Source organism: Dermacentor silvarum, chromosome 4 (assembly GCF_013339745.2).
Source record: "Dermacentor silvarum isolate Dsil-2018 chromosome 4, BIME_Dsil_1.4, whole genome shotgun sequence".
Taxonomy (NCBI): domain Eukaryota; kingdom Metazoa; phylum Arthropoda; class Arachnida; order Ixodida; family Ixodidae; genus Dermacentor; species Dermacentor silvarum.
Window position 1 is genome coordinate 134,576,336 of NC_051157.2, and position 20,433 is coordinate 134,596,768.

The following is a 20,433-nucleotide window of genomic DNA, read 5'->3' on the forward strand; positions in this document are numbered from 1 at the left end:
TTCGTCGTTACAACACAGCCCTTCTGTCAAGCGCTCACATCGAGTGAACTTAAACTGTCACTGCAGATGTCTTCACAATAAAATGATAGAAGATACGTCCGAAAATTTTGATTAGGAATTCTAAGCGAAGATAACCCTATTGCAAAAACCAGCGCCTTCCAGTGCCTTACAGTGTGAAACCAGCGCGTTTTTTGACACTGGGTGGCACTGGGGACGCTGGCGCACGCTGGGAGGCACTGGGAGTCACTGGGACACTGGTGAGATCGCTGGAGAAGTGCGGGGTCACACTGGACAAGACGCTGGTTTCACTGCTATGACGCTGGGGCGCACTGGTGTGCGCTGTACACGCGCTGGTTGGCGCTGGAGTTCGCTGGCTCGTACTGGAGACGGCGCTTGTTTCGTTTGTGCCGCACTGCCGGAGTATAGGCGCTGTTGAATACTAAATGCTTGATACAATTTTATGGGCATCTCCTGTCCAAAAACTCCTGTCCTAAATAGCGCTATAAGTTGGGATCATAAATGTCTGTTTCGTGTCGGCGGTGTTGCAGCTTGGAATAAAGGTGTGTGAGCTGCCCATATGCATATGCGACACTTCAGATCACTTTCGCTTTGTACATTTCCCTTTTGACTGTGCAGATAGCTATATTCGTGGACGAAATTACGCAAACGCAGATAACGCCTCGTTTTCTAGTAGTTTGTACGCAATCGATGACTGCGAGTTGTCGCAGTGTTGTACAGTCGACACGAAACCGAGCAGCCGTTTAGACGCGTTCGAACGGACCTGAGAAAACCTGCCGTTGATTGATATTATCGCACCGACAACAAAGCTGCGGTGACTCCTGCGCTTCCACTTCCCCTGCTGTACTAAAAATAATAGTTAAAAGGTTCTGAAGCTCAAATACAAACATTTTCGCATTCGCCAGGTACCCACACCGAGATCGTCCGTTTCAACCGAAGGTTAAGTCTACCGTACCCGCCGAGTTCGTCTACACTCTATCGGCCCGTCTGAGAGGGCTGAGGAATCAACAAGTCTAACGAGGATAAATCACTCTGTAGTTCACCTTTCACATCGTTGTTTTTAAACAGACCCTTCTTTCGTGTGTACAGTGTCAGCACAACAAGCGATGAGCGCCGATATGACTTGTTATAAACACACCTACAGGTGCTGTCGCCGAAGGCTGTCAGCCGCATTAGTCGACCGCTTCTCTTACTGAGATATGTGACTAAACATACGTGTCGATTGAAAAGCGCTGTCGCGCGAATTGTCGAGCTATGAAAATGTTGCATTACCTTTGCGCGAAGAATAAGAAACGGCTGTCAAAATCGGCAGTAACAGCCCGTACAACATTCCGGGTCGGCGGTTCATTTAAGGCTTTTTTCGTAGTTATTATACCAATCGCAAAAGCAAATCAGTGTTGCAGCACTTCCAGGCATACTATGCAATACGGACAATAACTTATTCATTCTGATAGAGGCGTAAGTTTTAGTTGAAGGCGATATCGCATCTACCATGTCTGTGCGAGACGTCTGTGCAAAGCTACACTTGTGTCTACGCATTGACATGTCAAAATATGAATCGGTGATCACGGGTCGGCGTGGCGTAGTCGTAAGATACTGTCGTTGGGATCTCTAGGTCGGAGGTTCGAATCCTCCTGAATTATTTTTAATTTACTTTTTTTTTCTTTTTTTATTGCATTGCAACGTTCTCTGTTTCTTTCTGTATTCGAAAAAATATATAAGGTAGCCAGGCACCACGTATTTCTCGCTCTAGAGCTGCATTTCGCACCAGTACCCCGCGCCCAGTGCCTCCCAGTATGCCGCGTCTTGCCAGCGTCCCAGCATCCAGCGCGCGACACTGGGCCCATAATCAGGCATGGCACTGGGTACTGGATACTGGGTTTTGCAATAGGGAAACAATCTTTGAAAGGCTTTAGAGCGCACACTTAAATGGCCATGCCAGCTCGTTCTATTACTGTATTTGTGCGATGCTAATAAAAGCATAGAGGAAAGGAACGTTAAAGTAATTTATAACTTTCGAGTAATTGTTCACTTAATTTCGTGGTGCAGTAATTTGTGGCTGTAATGAATTACATTTTTCAAACAGGATATTTTAATTTTATTCGGTTGCCTTTTCCTGTAACATGTGCAGGTCTGCAATTTACCTAAGTTAGCCTGAAAGAGGTTAGACGTGGGCGGACGGACCGACGGACTGTTCACAAAGAATGCTAATCACAATAAAAGAATAACCAGCACAATAAATGCTATTCAATTTTTACCAGTGTGCCCGGACTCCTACTGCCGGCACGGCGGCACGTGCTCATGGACACAGAACAAGCGGAGCCCTGTTTGCAACTGTAGCGGAAGCTATGCGGGAGCACGCTGCCAGTACTCCAGCAATGTTACCGAAGGAGACAACGATGCAGTCAAAGGTAAACCCGCTGAACAGATGCTCTGCATTAGCAGAAACTGAAGTAGTATCCATATTACCTTTATGGATAATGTGCTGGTCACTAGTACAAACTTGTCTCTTAATGAGTTACGAAAGAAATTTGACATGGGTGTCTTTTCATATTATCACACACGAGGTGCGTTTCCTCATCTACACTGTTATTGCGATAGCAATTATATGAACACTCAAAAGCATATTTCTGCCGTCGGCGTCGCCGTCGCCATCGCCGTGAGGTTCCGTATGACGTCAATGGAGATGAAATCGTCGCCGCGCGCCGAACGCTGTATGTGCGAGTGAAAGGGCGCGAGGGGCGCGCGCTTTCACGGGGAGTGAACGCACGGCGGAGAACAAACGCGCGTTCTGCGCCGTGCTCCCTTAAGGGCTGCAGAAGTAGGCGTCTCTTTCCTCCTTTACACTCACCATATATGTAGAGCAAACGCGCCTTCTTCCGACGCGCGAGAGGCCGTGGGGGAGGGGGGGAGGGGGAGGGAAGGGAGGCGACGTTTAGCTGCGGCACCAAGTGCCTATTTATATCAGAGGCTCCGGCAACAGTCACCAACGCCGCACGCATTTTGAGCGAACGCGGGCAAAACGCCGACGGCGTCGACAACCGTTCTGCGTGTTGCCGGTGCTGCTGCATGTCCAAATTTATACAGCTGATAAAGCTAATATCATTACTCCGTATAGCTCTCTACAAATTTGCTATCGCAATTGATGCTTCGCCTTTCAGGTTAAACTGCGACAACTTTTTTAGGCCATCGACACTGTGCATGGACTCCGTGCTGTGTCAGTGAAGGAATTGATGATAAGGGAAGCACATTCACGAAGGCATTCATGAGAAAATGTTTTTTTAGATGCACTTGTCGATCAAGTCAATATTTATGTTCTGTACATGCCGCGTCTCTCTTAAATGTGCAATAGGGTGATCATAAATTGATAAATCGTAGGCCCAAACACTGTATTTATTTGATGAAGCCATATTTACACAATCAGGCTGAATAACTGTAATGGTTAATTGTAATAATTAGAAATTCCCATCTATATTAACAAATATTTTATGCTTATATAACGTGACACAGCATTTTGGTCCTTCTTCAAGTTAGACAGCCTGATAAACCCTTTTATCTTAATATATTGTTACGAAATTGTAATACAGTATGCAACAGTCCACTGCTTTTTATTTATTTTTTAGATTCCTTGCACGTGCACACGAATAGGGGAAAGCCACGAATCTTCGCCTAGAGACAAATATGTGTCAACAGTGAATTTCTTGTTTAGAGAGCCACTTTCTAGTCATCCAAGTGGGTTTTCTGTATACACGGTAACTCTATTTCAAAGGAAAAATTTTCTGCTTGGTAAGACTGTCGCATTCTCTAGTCTGTCTAGGGTATATTGCCGCGCCGGTACTCCGATGAAGCAGAGGACAATGCGAGTATGCATGAGCGTTTTTATCAAGGCGCAGCGAAGAAGTCGCGGTAGCGCGCACTGTTAAAAAGGCGACTTGCTGCTGTTCATCTGGATCAGTGCTGTGCGACCTCTGTTTTTGACGTTGCGACAATATGCTCTTTACGGGGAGGTCTTTTGCTGCAGTAGCCGCACTGGGCAAATTATTGTACGTCCACTAAACTACATCTTTTTTTCTTTCTTCTTTAGCGTCGGGCAGTTCTGGCCCCATCGTGGCCGGAATTCTGATCGTGATGGCAATAGGCTTAATCTCAACTGTGATTGCAGTCATCGTGTTCAGGAGAAAACGTGCAACGCAGTAAGTGTTTACCGCGAACTGATTGTGCCTTTCATTTTATTGGTTCTAATCGGTACTTTTGGGTAACAAGTTATGAGTTTGCTTCGTAGAATGACATCCCTAGTTATATATGGTACCGCGAGCTTCAGAAACTAGTTACGCTTTTTCACGAGACCATTGCGCACCTAATTTAACTTGATTAGTTTCTATGGGTTAGTAAACTTAGCAAGCCCTGGTATCTTTTAAGAAGGCTTACGGCTGTGCTAGTTGCTTGCAGATAACTGTGCAGTGGAAATAGCGCTAGAATGTAGCACACATATGGACACACAGCGCTCGTGTTTGTCTCCCTTTTATGTGTGCATTTCTGCACGCTAATAATACATTGCCTACTGCTGCTGAATGCCACATGATTTCCCCATTGTGGCAGAAGGTTTCGTTTCTCTAAAAAAATACGAGACAGTGCTCCTTGATTTCTAACTACTCTTGTTCTCACTCTGACATCAGCTGCGCGGCTATCGGGTTCTTCAAATGAGCAGAAGGTCATAGTTTCGAGTGCTGGCTACACGGCAGCTGAATTTTTATGGTATAAGAAAACGAAAGCGCTTCTGAGCCGTTTGTATATCAATGAAATAAGTTAATGATAAGATGACGCTTATTGAACTCGGGGGGTTAAACTAAGTCCTTCACTACGTCCTATTCTTAGTGCAGGTGAGGCTTGCGGACGTTGTTATAGTGACTGTTAACCTTTTATTGTAGTCGTTATCTTTAAGCGAAGCTTCATAGACTCACAAGTGTCGGCGGTATTGGTGGTGATGTCATGCTGAAAAGTGGGCCCATCCTGTTGATAGTGCAGAAAGGGCCCAAGCTCAATGGCACATACACCTGTCGTATGGTAGGGTATGAAAAACTTTATTTAGGTCCTGCAGAGCGTGTCTCAATACGCAGTGGGCCGCTCACACGTAGGGACCGGAAGGCCAAGCCTCTCGGCCGCATTGTGGGCCTGCTGGACAGCACAGAGTTGGTCGGCCAGAAGAGGGCTGTGGAGGAGGCGTTTTACTGTGGGCGTTGCTGCGTATGCCGCGGCCGCGCGAGCACTGTCTTGAATATTATCTGCAATGCGGACAGTGGAGGCGTCTAGGCGCAACGAGGGTCGAGAGCTTCGTGTGTGCTATAGCACACGCTTGCGCGTCACCCGCGTTCCCTAAGTAAAACGACACTGCAACTTTTTATTGTTATAACTAGAGGCCGGATCTTTAGGCATTAAAAAAGGGCGTTTTAGGCGCCAAGAATATGCAGGCAAAACAACGTTTTAGGCGTCCTAACGTCTTAAATATAGGCAAAATAAATTTTTACATAAATGCAAATAATTTCAAACGTAGACGTGCGCGGCCTATATCTACGATAGGAAAACAAAAAATGTTATTGTCTATGATGGCACAAAGGCGCCAACAGTTGAACATAGCCATGCAATTGTCCCATAAAGCTGCTGGACTAATGACGATCAATTGGCTTCATTCAATAAGCACACTGCTCATATTCATGTTCAATGGCCACTGTACTCGAGCATCGCATATAGTGAAACAGGCATGAAAAATAATACTTGAAAGCTGGGAATACTGATTAAAAAAACCGATACTTTATGTCTGCCTGACGCAATTAAATTAAGACACAACAAAGACAGACAAATAACAGATGCAAGAGAAACTACGATTTATTAATAAATTAGCATGTTCTTACATGAGGATTGTTAGGTACAACTCATCGCAATTTCCTCATATACAATGACATTATCCGAATTGTACAGGCCAGACGTCCCAACACTGCCAAATACACTTCCGCCCATTTGAAGTGCACATGTTTGAAGAAATCTGTTTGGAGAGCCCGCGGAACGTAGTCTAAGAATCACTTTGAAGATTGTGGAAACAATAGCAAACTACCACCATCTCCAGATTTTTGGATTCAAAATTGTGCCTCTTGTCAGTCAGAATGATCTCGTACGCTGAGAAGGAACGCCCCACGGTGATGAACACCTTAAAAAGTAAATTACAAACAAAACAAAAGCTGCGTGCACATCACTTCTTTCCTTATTCTTTTGCTCTTCACTCTCGTTTCCCATGATGGCTCTCCGAAGTTTCGGTTTCGCCAACCGCTCGCGCAATGTCAGCGTGTCGGCGTATGCTGGCCGGCGCGTCTCATTTCAATGCTGCTAGCAGTTGTTTTTCGGGAGTTGGTTGAACTTAAGGACTAGGTTGAACCCCATAGAGTTCTGAACAGTCAGTGTTGCCCGGTAACATGAATAACGGTCTCTAACTGCACTCGAAAGCGAAACTTGAGGCTAAATAGTGTTCATATAGGCGCCGATATTGAAAATGGGCATTTATAGGCATTTATAAGCATTTAGGCACAAACGCCAAAATAGGCATTTATAGGCACTATAAAGCACTATAAAAGCCCTTCTTAACCTCTAATTCATGCTCATATATCAAAATGGGATGAAGAGTGCAAGGAACAAAAAAGGCATTTGCTAAAATCCGGTCTCTAGTTATAACACCTCATGCCCACTTTTCACAAGTATTTTGCTTATCACATTCATTTTTCTTCTGACAGAAGATGTAGTAGTAACTTATCGTTGTGAAGCATGTTCTTGAGTCAACTTTATACATTGAGTGTAACTTAAAGCCTTTCTTTCAGGGGCTCTCAAACACTTCTCCACAGCGCTGCATACGATGTCTCCAGAGAGGAAACAGGTCAGCTACATATTGTGCAACGTGTATTTTATAAGCGCTCCTCTGAACGCTTAAAAAACACTCTATTGAAAAACTGATTTTTGCTTGTGACATTCTAACACTAAACCATAGTGAAAGCTGGTTTGTCTCATTGACTGATTTTTAGAAATTATTTGAATTTGCCCAATAGCGGCAAAAAAGTGCCTAAGGTCGGATGGTATGTTGAAGGGAACCCACGAAAAGAGCATGTTGGACAAGCTTTGTACGTTGCGCTTAGCCTCCTGACACCTGGTGTGCTTTTATGTTATGGATTGTTTCCTATTTATATTTTATCTTATTTTGGCTACCAAAAAACCGTAAAGCCACATTTTATAGTTTTTCAGGTCTTTTTCAGTGAGCACAGCAATGACCAATATATTGGACATTTCCGAATGTATTATATTATCCTAATATATTGGACAATACATTGTAAATTGCCCATATTTTAGTTTTCACATATTCCTCGAATCTTCGCAAATACTGAGAGATGATTTAATACACGTTGTTGCTTACCTAGGTACCGATGTATTGCCTTACATTTGCGAGGACCGCTGCTACGTCAGCTCGCTCTATGGCGAAGCTCCCATTACACCATTCCGAAAGCTCCTGCTTTGGCGAGAAACAAGCGCACATTGTTATTACTTGTTATTATCCTCCAGATGGTCCCACATAAAAAAAAGAAAAAAAAAACGAGAAAAAAATCGGTTTTTCGCAGTGTCTGGGGTGTTTCTCTGGCCGCTGCAGATATTTCTATAATGTGATGCGCAATATATTGCACAAATGCTCCGGTGCTGGGTATTCGGAGGCTAGACCACCAAATTCGTCAGTTTGTAGAGGCTTGCGGTTTCAGAAAGTTGCTAAACATAAAAGCATAAATGGCAATGAGAAGTAGTACATCATGAGTTGACTCCACGTAATGAAATAAATTGCGGTTCGATCTGTCTCAATAAAAAGTTATTATTTGTTTCCTACATCTATTACCATCTATGTGGTTTACGTCAACGAATCGGAACTACACATGTCAGCCCTTGTAATTTTGTTTTATGCAGGAAGAGGATTCAGATTGGTTTCCGACACAAAATGTAAAAAAGTGGTTTCACCTTCATTTGCTCGTGTAGTATGAAGCAATTATTCTGGCCAAACATATGAGAAAATTTTTTTAATAGCAGCTTTCGAGTTTCCTGTTCCTTAGCATGTTATTCTAATTTTTGCGGTGAAACCTAATGACTTGTTTCAATTTTTAATTGTTAGAACACACGCAGTGCAGCTTGTTCGCATGCGTACTTTTCGCTTATGAGAAAGAGCACACAGGATTTTCGAATACTCAGATGATAATATTTCATAAGCTAATTTTTGTTCATAAAAATTGTAATATCTCATAGGACAACGCAATATTTTGCACAGTACTGCTTTGGGCAGAGCATTTACTTCGTTTTTTTTTTCAATCTTTTTTTCAGAATTTTTGGGCTGACAGGAAATCTCACATCGCAGCATATGGCCAGTGGAAAGGAAATGTTTCATGGCGTGTACAGTATACGAACTTGTTTCTGTAAAGGCCTATTTATACTACTGTATCGAAAATAAATGATGGTGTACAAATAAGTAGTTTGCTTGTTATGCACTGACTATACGAATTGCAGATAATCTAATTCATTCTATTTATTCAGGTGATACGTGAGTCACATTGCGAAATGTTGGAACAAAAACAACATCCGGCTGGCGCTCAATTTATCCACTGTCTGCTCACTTTTGTATGTTTTGTGGCACAAAATATGCGGGTTAGCAGTAATTGGATTTGCTTTATTGAAATACTAATGGTTATTGAGGTTTTAAGGCGCCTGGGCCAAGGATAGGCCTAAGAGCTGGCAATACTAAGAACTGTAAAGAGGAAGCTTAAGCTTGGGGACTCCTATCTGAACACACCGGAACGCAGAAATTATTTTTAACACGAAACTGTTCTCTTCTGAGCTCGAGGGAAAGTCTGTCCTATGTACGTCCGTCACGCAATAATCCCCACGCAAATTTTCGGGCATTCCAGGTGCAGGTGTGACGCCAGGCAAATAATTGTGACTTTTGCTTTTTGCGTGTTTCAGCTGTGTCATTTGAAATGCCCGCTAACGAAGTGTTTAAAGCGCCCCTAAATCACCTTTGATATTTTTTTAAAGATTTCGAGTAAACACACGCGTCGAGTTTAGAATGCCGTCACGATCAACGTTGCCAAACGCTGCAGCGCTACGCGCCGCGGGCCCACCACAAAAAAAAAAAAAATTCCGTGCTCCTCCGCGAGCCTTTCCCCTATCCCCAGCGATCGTCGTGACGTCACCATAGTGCATCTAGCGATGTCAACGGTGGTGACGATGTCGATTGGTCGAGCAAGAACCTACGACTTCCGCTTAGTCTGCTAGCAGGTACGCGCGATCCCTGCTCTTCCTCGTCGTGTTGCTCGCTCGTGCGCGCTTGCGAATCAGTATAATTACAGCCCGCAACGCAAGTGCCAAATCGCTCACGTTCCAGCACAGTAGTGCTTAGCGTTCTGATGAGCTGCGCGAACAGAGTCTGACAGTGCATGGGCTTCTTCGATTTTCGGAGTTCTGGCAGCCCGCTGCAGCCAGACGGCAGCCAGCTAGTTCCGGTTCTGATAGGAAGTCATGTGGGCTGGGATCCCAAGACAACCCGGAGCTGCCCGAAGTTTGCAAAATCGAACGCCGGGACAGCGCTGGCCGCGGGATAAATGTAAACATGCTACCAGCATGGCAGCGACCGGCGTGGGCGGCGCGCGCGGCGTATTCGGCCTAGGAAGCCTACATGCAAGCGCAGCGCTTGCATGTAGGCTCCCTAAGTTGCTTGCATGTAGGCTCCCTAAGTCGGCCCATTTCTGCGTTGCCACCTTGGAAATATATAGTTGCACTCAGGAATACGATCACTCTTGCGAGATTTCGTGCGACTCGTCACAGGACGCGCACTGTGTAGCTCACTTTGCACAGGCGCAACAAACGGCGTGCGACGCGTCCGATTCTATGACGCGAAAGTGGTCGCTGAAACGATCGCTCAAGGGTGCCTGCTCGTATAGCGATCACGTCGCTCACCGGCAACATTTGACATCATTTCACAAGACACGAAAAAGCAGGATATCGAGTACGTCTTATATGCATAATATTTTGTACATGCTTGAATTGGATTTCAGAAAGTTTGCTTCGGCTGATGGTGCTCCTCTTAATTCTGCTCCTGTGCTGAAGGAGCTGGGGCTGCGGCTGGCGCATGAAAATGCACGCCACCTGTAACCCGCGAAAAGCTTCACACGAAAAATGGTATTGGTCGATCATGAGAGCAATATAAAGCTAATGTATGTATGCTCATCACTCATCTCAACCAGTGCATTCCTTTAACATCAACGGCCTATATACTGTATAGTTAGAATGCACCGGTTTCGAGCTGCCACCCGGGAAACGACGGAGAGACGGAGTGAACACGGGTTAGCTGCAATGCTACGCTAACTGCAGAAAAAAGACATAGCCGCAAATACTGCGAGCAATGTGAAAACGGATACCACCAGAAAAAGACATGAACCGAAAAGGCACTGTAATGTGCAGGAATAAGCGTCTACAACTTCGACAACTTGCCCGGGACACAATGAAGATACCATGCAAGCATGGTCGAGAGCGCAGCGCGCTGTTCACGGCCGAAAAGAAGCATTCACGGGACACAAATAAAAGAAAGCTTCAAATGGTTCGCCGCCGCTCGTATGACACCACCTCGCAAGGCTTAGTTCGGTCCGTTGGAATCCTAGTAAGGCAACGCTATAGAAGTAATGCAATCAGCGATCCACGCACCGCGCCGACAATTACGCAAGCGCCTTCTCAGACGAAGTCCGAAAGCACGCCAGCCGGGGCGGCGCGCGCTACGCAAGCCAGTTGGCTGAGCGAGGTAAAAGCAGCCCCCGGAAAGTAAAGCTAGTTTCGGTTTCAAGGAACGTGCGCGCTCCTAGCGGTTGCCGGACATCCTAAGTTATTTTTGTTATTTCTATTTTTGTGAATCTTAAATTGGGCGAAGCGCGGGAAGTGGTTCGTGCGTCCGTCGAGCTTGCCTCAGCTCACCCTGCCACTTGCTCAGCGATATCACAAGTCATATCACGCTTGGTCGTCTGCTTCGGTTGTCGTCCCAAGTGTGAAGATGGGAAAGATAAGACAGAGAAGCTTGATCAGGCGTGCAACCAACGGAAGACGCAGGAAACCAGGTCGACCAAGCATTAGACGAAGATGGCTAAATCGGGGCATCACATGTGTTGCGCGGCTCTGTGGTGTTCGAACACGGGGAATTCCAGTTCTGCGTATTTTTGCAGGTTTCTTAATTACCCCGGGTAAGCACAAGTATTTCACTCTACTTTCCGAGCGGGTACTCATTTTGCATGAGTAAACCAGTTCTGTGCAAGCCTGAGTGGACTGACATGAGAGCAGTGTCGCTCGACTCAATCGCCATTACGGCAGCCTATCTGTTGCCTGTTAAATACTTGTAATCAAGGGCTCGAGTGCGTGTCTTTTGGGCTACACATGTTGTTCACATTTAAATTGGGCGAAGCGAAGGAAGTGGTTCGTGCGTCCGTCGAGCTTGCATTTGTCGACATTCACAGCCAAGGTAAAAAAAAAAAAATACGCAGTCGTGGTGGTTAATAATTTTCGCATTGGTTTCGATCTTCTGGAATCTATTTTCACTCATTACGTACAAATTTCCGGTGTGAATGAAAATTGCTCCAGTAGATTGTCATTTTCACACTGCGTGGAGGTCAGTCTTTCTCCAGTACCGAATGTCTAAATAAAAACAAAAGCGTTCAACTTTTACTTGTGTTGAGTTTAGGCTGGCCGAGAATTCGGCTAGTTTTAGTTTATCCACTTCACAACACACGAACAAAATTAACCATTGATGGTGATAGGAAGTGATTTTCTTCATGCTACCCCCCCACTATATCTGTGACCTAGTTGAAGTGTAGCCCTCAACGTATACCCGCAAGTTAGGACTTTCAAAGCGACTACGTTCACGAATTGACAAAAAGGTAATAACAACGGTTCGCTATATAAAAAGTCTTCAGTATAATTGCAAGGTCGATCCACATAGGTCGCGAAGCTTCGGGCGAAAAGCGGTTCGGAACGAATTGTCACCGACATCAGCAAGGGTGGTTATGGGAGCAGCGATTCAAGCGTGACTATGTTTGGCTGGGAATAAACAATGGGAAAGAAAAAAGCAGTTTTGTAATTAAGACGAGACGCAGATAGATTCATTCAATGAAAATAAAATTCCTAATCAATTTTACATACGCATGGCGAGAAAAGAAGAGAAAACTCTATTTTACTTGATGATTAACAATAAATACCTTTTTTCAATGCCCACCGTGAGAGCGCCCATCGATAGCAGCGGGCGTTGACGCCGCTATCACTTGCAATGTAATGCAGCTCTTGGAGTGCGTGGAAAGGTGCGCTCGTAAAGTTCACCTGTTAGAATACACATGTTGTGTTGCTTTGCTTGTCGACGTTTGCCTGAATTGGGTGACGGGAGTAGTTTTATTGTTTCTGAACCTGTGCAGTCAAAAGTAGTCAGTTGCAACCGTCATATACTTGTTTACTTTAGTTGTTTTCGTGTGACAGCGCTGGCCGACCGGCTTGGCGTCAGACGAAAGGACGAGCACGCTACGCCCAAAGCGTTCGTCGGCCTCCAAAGAAAGTATGTTCTGTGCAGTGATGCGATTTCGACACCCGTACAGCTGACCTTTTCCTACATCGCTTTCCGCGCTCAAAGCTCGGAACGCCCATCCAGTCGAATGGCGGGGAATTTAAATATACAGCTCAATGGCAGGCCTCCGAAAACAAATTTCGCGCCTATGATAACAATATGACGTCACTTCTATTTTTAACGGATATACGTCACACTATTTTTCTTCCGCCGGAAGTGTTCCCTCCTCACACAGATGGCGCTAGCCCCATTAGGGTGGCTAGAATTGGGAGGTGTGAAAAGCGGCCGCGGAAACCGGTCCCCAAAGCGCGCCGGTGCCGCAAGGGGCGCTGTACGCGGGTGCGCGGGAGGCACTGTACACGGGGTCTATGGAAAACAGGGATGCAGACGAAATCAGCACTGGGAACATACAGACTTTTCAAGCACGAAATTGCCAATGAAAATATCTACAATAATTCTAGGGGAAGCTCTTTGCTCTTTGAAGTCAGGACGGGAGTATTGCGGACTAAGATGTACCGAGTCAGGTACTAAGGTATCGACACGTTGTGCGGTGCATGTGGAGAGGAAGAGGAAACGGCTTGAACACCTCATACTTTTCTGTAAAGGGCTTAACCCTACAGTGCAAAACAACGGTGCTGATTTTTTCCAAACATTGGGGTTTAGGGACAGTGGAGGCAAAATAGACTATAAGCGGGTAGAAATACCCAAACGGAGGTTATCTGATTATGCTCTAAAAGAGTTGACTGTTGGGCTAGTTGGTGTTTAGACATAGGAAACATTGTTAAAAGCGCAACACCACACAACACAAGATAAGACCTTGCGCCTGTGCTCGTCTGGTCTTATCTTGTGTTGTGTGGTGTTGCGCTTTTAACAATGCGCCTCTTCGATTATCCGTTCCTGACAGTCCCGGAGTGCCCGAGACAGTGCTTTCAGCCAATGAGCGTTGCGTATGCAGTCTTTCGGACAGTCCAGGACTGTCAGAGGCGGATAATCGAAGAGGCCCAGTGGTTCCTATGTTATCTGATTGGTGGCAAAAATCAAGGCAGGGGTGAAATTGCACCCTCCACAAAGTAGAAAATATGTTAATAGTCAAGGCTAGGCGGCATGTGCCCACCACCCTATTTAAAGTTTTCAGCCTCATTCATCCATTCATCCATCCATTCGTAAAAGAGTGGAGCAGACGGCGTACTGCGTAACGCTGCTCGCGCTCGACGAATCTCGCTCGTGCTACTTTGTGCGCACCAGTTCTGAGTAGTAAGTGTTTCTTTTTTTCTTTTTTTTTCTGAGCTTCTGCACTAACCTATGGCACACTTTAATCGTGCAGCTTGTTCTTCTCGGATGCCCGTGAAAGCATGCGCGTCGAGAGGGGACGGAGTGAGACGTGGCGCGCACCACCGAGAAACTGGATTTGATGACGCGGTTCGACACGGCACAAGAGCACCTGATTTAGAAGCGAAAATGTATCAGAGAGCTACACATTCATTCAGATCGTGTTAGGCTCCTCGTTTCAGGTGCAGAAATGTCAGGACACGGATCTTTCTTTACATTCCGCAATGTAAACATTTAGCCAAGGGTTGAATGCACCACCTTTTTTTTCTTTGCGGAAACATGTTCCGCTGAAAAAAAAAAGTTATCAATAGTGCAAATGAAAGCATATATTAGCTTATGCAATATAGTTACAGCTATAGAGAAATTAACCAAACTTTTATGTCAGGAAAAAGCTTTATTCTAGAGTCTCTATTCATACTTCTCCAGATAGCAACTTACCATTAATTTTAATTCCAATGTACTTCAGTGTCATGCCGTTTTCCCCATTACAATTATGAATCGCTGCAACTAATTCAAACCATATTTTTAATGTTTATTCCCATTGTTACATGCTTGCCGGCTCCTTTACAGAAACAAGTATTTAGACCCGTTACATGCCACTGGTCTCAAAATTGTGCTTACATTTTCTCTGCACACAGGAAAATTGAATTAAAAGAAATCCAGAGCCATTCCACTATTGTGAAGATGGAAGCCAGCGAAGCTGTGACTATGGTGGGTCTGCTGTAGTGAATATTGATATAGTGAATTTATATATTATCATTATTGATTATCTTGTTACGTACGGGGGAAAAGACGTAAGCAATATATTTACAGGATATTTACAATAACTGTAGCGGCTTACAAGATGGTAGTTGTTGGTGTCGCCTAGCTCGAGAAATTAAGAGCATCGTCTTCTTTGGAGTAATCGTACACGTCTTCTTCATCAGCCAGTCACAATATTGAGCGTCTTCGGCATGTTCGTCAAAGAGCAAGGACACCGGTGTCTTGTTTTCGCCCGGCGCGATGGCCAAGTGGTGCGTTTGCTGCGTCAAGTCCGCCCGCGACGCCGACGAGATCTCTCCCGCTCCTCCTCCTCGGCGGCTCATGCCCACATATCCAACGCGGGTATGAGCCACACGTGATTTCTTTCTTAGCTTCATTCATTCTTTCTTGCGCTCTTTCTTTCTTTATTCTTCCTGGCTCACACCCGCATATCCAATGCGGGTATGCGCCACACGTAATTTTATTATCGTTAATCATGACATAACTGACGAGCATGTGATGCTATTGATGTCATGACCTATCAGTCATAATACTCATCCGTTTTGACACCTGTGAGAGCAGCATTCTGGGCAAGTTGGTAATCCATTACTCAAGTATTACTTGAGTAATGGATGTAATGTAATGGAGTAAATGGAATAAATATTACTTGTATCCATTACTCAATAGTTGAGTCTATGTTAAGGCACAACTGTGGGGGGGGGGGGGGGGGGGAACCGCCACGCATATGGAGCCGAAATGCTAATGATGCTAGTTTTCTTTCCTTTTTTACACGCGGACACGTTCTGGGGGGTACTAGCCCTTAATAGCTTCGCTGTAAAACACATGCATGCAGGAACAAGTTTATTTGAACTTTGCAGAACTTTACAAGAGAAGTTTACTTCATTCTCTTAGAGCTGCCTGTCAGATCTCGGTATTGCGCGAGCCCACTTTTAAAACACGTCTTTGCACGCCGGTGCTGGGAACAATGATACTTTTTCGGCGGACGACCGGTACCCAGAATTGCACTCAGGAACGAAGCACCAGCGTTAAGTTTTCTTCTTCGTTTTAGTGTGCATGTTTACTACAGCTCACAAATGCATGACCCACTTAAAATAAAAATCATGTAACCAATAAAACAAGAAACAACGCAGCAGCAACTCCGTGACGCCGCCACATCAGGGAATCTGCGACGGCGGTCGCGGCACGGCCCCGATGATGATGATGATGATTTATTGGCATCCCCTTTGAAACGGGGTGGCGACAAATAGTCACCTAGCCTGCTTGATTTAATCAGGTATACTACACATGTTCTTTATCTAGCATTTTTGTATACCTCTCATTATCTTTCTTTTTCAAAAATTTAGCTTGTACCGCTGCCTATGATTTTAAGAGATCAGGTCGTATCCATCTTTTCCCTGCTTTTTTTCCACCAGTACTCTAATCGTCTCTTGCTGATCTCTACAGCTGATCTGTTTATGTTTCCTTCCACTTTAAACCCAAGCGCTTCTGGGAGTTGCACGTTACCTACGGTTCTCACTGGGTGGATCCCGTCGCATTCCATTAGGATGTGCTGAGTGGTCTCTGGATCTTTACTGCAGCATACACATGTCTCATCTAGTTCCGAATATTTGTTCCGATATGTTTTCCTCCTTAGGCAACCGGCTCGAGCCTCAAATAGCAAGGCACTGCCCTTTGTGTTATCGTACAGATTTTCCCTTCTAATTTCTTTCTTCTCATTCTTGTAAATCTCCATTGTCCTTTTCGTTTCCATTCTTTGCATCCAATTCACGGTCTCTATTTCTCTCAATTTCTTTCTGATGACCCCTGGTTGTCTATTTACAGTTTCGATTATCCTGTACTTGGTTGCCAACTTCCTTGACCTCTTACTCCATTCTGTGTCCACGCTTTTCATGTAGAGATACTTGTGCACTTTAGCCGCCCATTTATTTTCATCCAAGTTCCTGGGCCTTTCTTCAAAACTAATTTTGCTTTGTGCTTCTCTGACTTCAAAAGAGGCCCAACCCATGTCTCCATGCACTGCCTCATTTGTCGTATTACCGTGTGCTCCCAAAGCCAACCGGCCTACTGATCTTTGGTTAACTTCCAAACCCGCCAATATATCCGATTTTAAGCATATAATGGCATTTGCGAATGTTAGCGCTGGCACCATTACTCCTTTCCAGATTCCACGCACCACCTCATACTTATTGTGGCCCCACAGTGCTCTGTGTTCAGTAATGCTGCGTTCCGCTTCCCCTTTATTTTCAGATTATCTTGGTGGTTGTATGAGTAATTCTTTCCTTCGTTTATGTGTACGCCGAGGTACTTATATTGCTTCACTATGGGTTATTATTTGCTGTTGAATTGACACCACGAAGTTACTCGTGTGTTCATTAAAGATCATAATCCCTGATTTCTCTGTGCTAAACTTAAGGCCTAGATTTGTCGCTGCGTTCCCACAGATATTCGCAAGTATCTGTAAATCTTTTTTATTGTCCGCTAGTAGCACAATGTCGTCTGCGTACATCAATCCAGGGACCTTCTGTTTCACCATTTGTCCATTACGCATGTAGGATAAATCAAAACCTAATTCGCTGTTTTCCAGTCGTCTTTCTATGCCCTTGACGTAAAGCGTGAACAACAATGGTGACAGAGGGCATCCTTGCTTCAATCCTTGGTGAATTCCCACCATTTCATTTCCTTTTCGGCCTTCCCATGCCACTTGTACTTGGTTGTCTCGATATATCTCGCTCAGCAGCTCCACGAAATCGTCATCTATGCCTTCGTATTGGAGAATATCCCACAACAATTCCCTGTCTACGTTGTCATAAGCTCCTTTAATATCTAGAAATGCTTCCCATAAAGGTCTTTTCTGAGCTACTGAAATCTCTATGCACTGAGTTAGTACAAACATATTGTCTTCTAAGCGTCTGCCTGGCCTGAACCCATTCTGTAGTTCCCCCAATACACCGTTTTCCTCCACCCACTTCGACAGTTCTAATTTTATGGCTTGCATTGCCATTCTATATGGCAATGCAAGCCACCTGCAGCCACCGCGCCCCCTGCAGCAGCGCCCCTAGCGGCAGCGGCGCACTGAGGGACCCTGTCAGGCAAGGGAAACGCGCCGCGCTTTTCACACCTCCCAATTCTAGCCACCCTAGCCCCATGAACCACCGATGATCCGCCATGTTTTGAACGTATGGGCTTCTATGGAAGCTTCGCTACCAGGTATATTTACCTTGATAATTGCTTGGCAGGTGTGCGTACGAGCAATGTCCCAGTGCTTTAGAAAATGGTGCCTCATAATCAGGACTGGTTTTGGCACGTAAAACCCCAGAAAGAAGAAGAAGAAGAATAAAATGAATAGCAGCTTGCAAGGTAAACCTGGTAGGAAGAAAGCACTTCCTAATACACGGCACACTTCAGCTGGTTCTGCTCCGCGATTTGGCCAATGTCGCCGCACGGCCAGCGGACTTGTAAGAATGCAGGGACACAGTCCGCTTGCATGCGCAATGGGAAGGGAGGGCTTCAGCGGCAACCCTTCTCTTCGCGGCTGCGCGCCCTCTCCCTCTACCTTCTGACCTCATAAGTGACGTCATGGAAGCATTGTCTTGTTTGTGAATTATTTCCAGTAGGATATCCGGCAGCCGCCAGTTGAGGAAGCGGCGCTGCCGCGGCGTATCGGCATGGGACCGAGCGTCCCATGGGCGGTATAGGGAGTTTCCGGCCCTGGTAAAAGTCCTCAATCGCCCGCGTTGCAATCCGTAAAGTCCCCACAAAGATGGCGGCGAGCGCTCATCGCCTCTTTTTGTCGTACGCTAGCCAGAGAACTTCCAGAGAGCTGCCAAACCAAAATCGTCCTAGCTGGTTCTGGCAGCCCGCGGGTAGCCAGAAGCTTCCAGCCCGAGTAAAACGAACGTGCGGCGGAAATGCGTCACGTGGTGGGCGGAGCAACCCGAGAAAAACGAAGGCGCTCTGGCGGGCTCTGGCAGCCCGCGGATAGCCAGAAGTGGAAAATCGAAAAAGCCCAGTGTTGCCCTTTCTAGACATTCGCGCAATACATGGTCCATGTAACAGCGGGTAGCCGAGAAGCGCTGAGTCGCGGATAAGACCCATCCACGTTAACGGCGCGGTAACTCGCCGCACGCCGTTTGCCATTCGAGGGGTGCCGTTCAACGGCGGTGTTGTTCTCGAACAGGCGAAATTTCTTTGGCGTAGTGAGGATGAGACCGGGACCAATTTGTGCGGCAGCCTCACCGCCGCTAATCGCTCGACAGCGCCGATATCGTCGCTAGGCCTACTACGGTTCACTTCAAAGCTAAAATGTACGGCCCTTCGGAATGAATCACCGACGCTCATAAGCCGCAATATTTTCTTACCGTTGTTGTCGCTCTTTGCAATAATTGTACGCAAAGAAGATAATACGCTTAATTTAGCGGCGCCGTCGCCTGCGATACGAGCACAGCCAAGCCGGTCGTCTGCCATCGGTAGCCGTGCACTGCAGCTGAGCTCGACAAGTATTGGAGCTCTCGTTGGTGTTTAACGTTTGACCGTGGATATCGTTTTTCATAAAATGTACAACTTAGGCATAACTTCGTCTACCGGAAATTGTTTCGCTTGAAACAAAAGCTGCAGCCCGGCAGATCGGCTGTTTTTTCACCGTCGTCGATTGGCCCGTCGATCGTGCGCCGCCCGAACTGCCAGTCTGCTTTGGATACCTACAGCACGGGAGACGTTCTACAGCACTGGAGGCAGGTTCGCCGTCTGTATGTTTGCCGCTAGCATATCGATAATCGATTAATAATCAATAAATTCCGGAAAATACTGGGGATGACTTGGTAGTGCTTAACCTAGTTTTGTTTCTTTCCTCCATGTCCGCTAGCGTGAACTTGTTCTAACCGGAAGTGGACCGTATTTTGAGAAGTGCGTTGGCGATGACGTATGTCACATTAAATTTGGAGGAGCACTCGGCGAGGAGGAGAAAACAGCCGACGAGGAGAGCAGCGAAGGAAAGAGCGAAGCGAACGAGGGCCTTGTTTCGATCATCAAACGCGCATAACTTCGCTATTACGGCACCATTTCGAAAAATTCTCGCAGGCTACGTGTTCGTTGTAGACTCGTGCACAACTGCAACACCACACCTAAATTTAGACCTCTGGGTGGTTTAGAGGCTTTTAAGGATTGTTTGATATACCTAGTAAACAGGCGAATATTGAATGAAACATATAAAGCAAAGCCAAGCGATTGACGAGTATCACTTTGAGGGTTATGTTTGCTCGTGTGCATAACGCGAATTCTACTTCATGGCGTTATGCACGGTTTCTGAGGAGTGTCTTAATCGTCGGTAAGGTAATAAAACTTGAACACTAAAGCGTTCTCTGCTGAGCTCCCGTGTAATCCTGCCCATTAGAGTACGTAACGCAATATTCGTCACGCAAATTTCTTTGTATTTCCTTAAGATTCCCTCAAGACTTTCCCGTTGTGTGAGATCGTGGGAGCTGAAAGGGGGACGGCTGGAGAGGTATAGAAGTTGCTGTATAGGCTCCCTTCAGGGAGCCTATACAGTGAGGTATTCTGTAAGAGTCCACCTAGTGGACATGTCCAATTCGTCTACTGTTGAAGTTCTGATTGGCTGGGCTGGGAGTGCGCTTTAGCACGAGCCACGCACCACAGCCAATGAGCACTTC

At 45.7% G+C, this 20,433-nt stretch overlaps 1 protein-coding gene across 1 annotated transcript in view; it reads left to right on the forward strand.

Annotated features, from left to right (window-relative positions):
- The window catches only part of LOC119448915 (MAM and LDL-receptor class A domain-containing protein 1-like), a 465,143-nt gene extending 456,543 nt beyond the window's left edge, over positions 1–8,600 (forward strand). Inside the window, exons 62-65 of the mRNA XM_049666559.1 lie at positions 2,280–2,429; positions 4,103–4,211; positions 6,882–6,937; positions 8,413–8,600. Coding sequence (XP_049522516.1) covers positions 2,280–2,429; positions 4,103–4,211; positions 6,882–6,937; positions 8,413–8,426 — 329 coding nt within the window. The 3' untranslated portion in view covers positions 8,427–8,600. The remainder of the gene's footprint in view (positions 1–2,279; positions 2,430–4,102; positions 4,212–6,881; positions 6,938–8,412) is intronic.
- Positions 8,601–20,433: the final 11,833 nt, after the last annotated feature.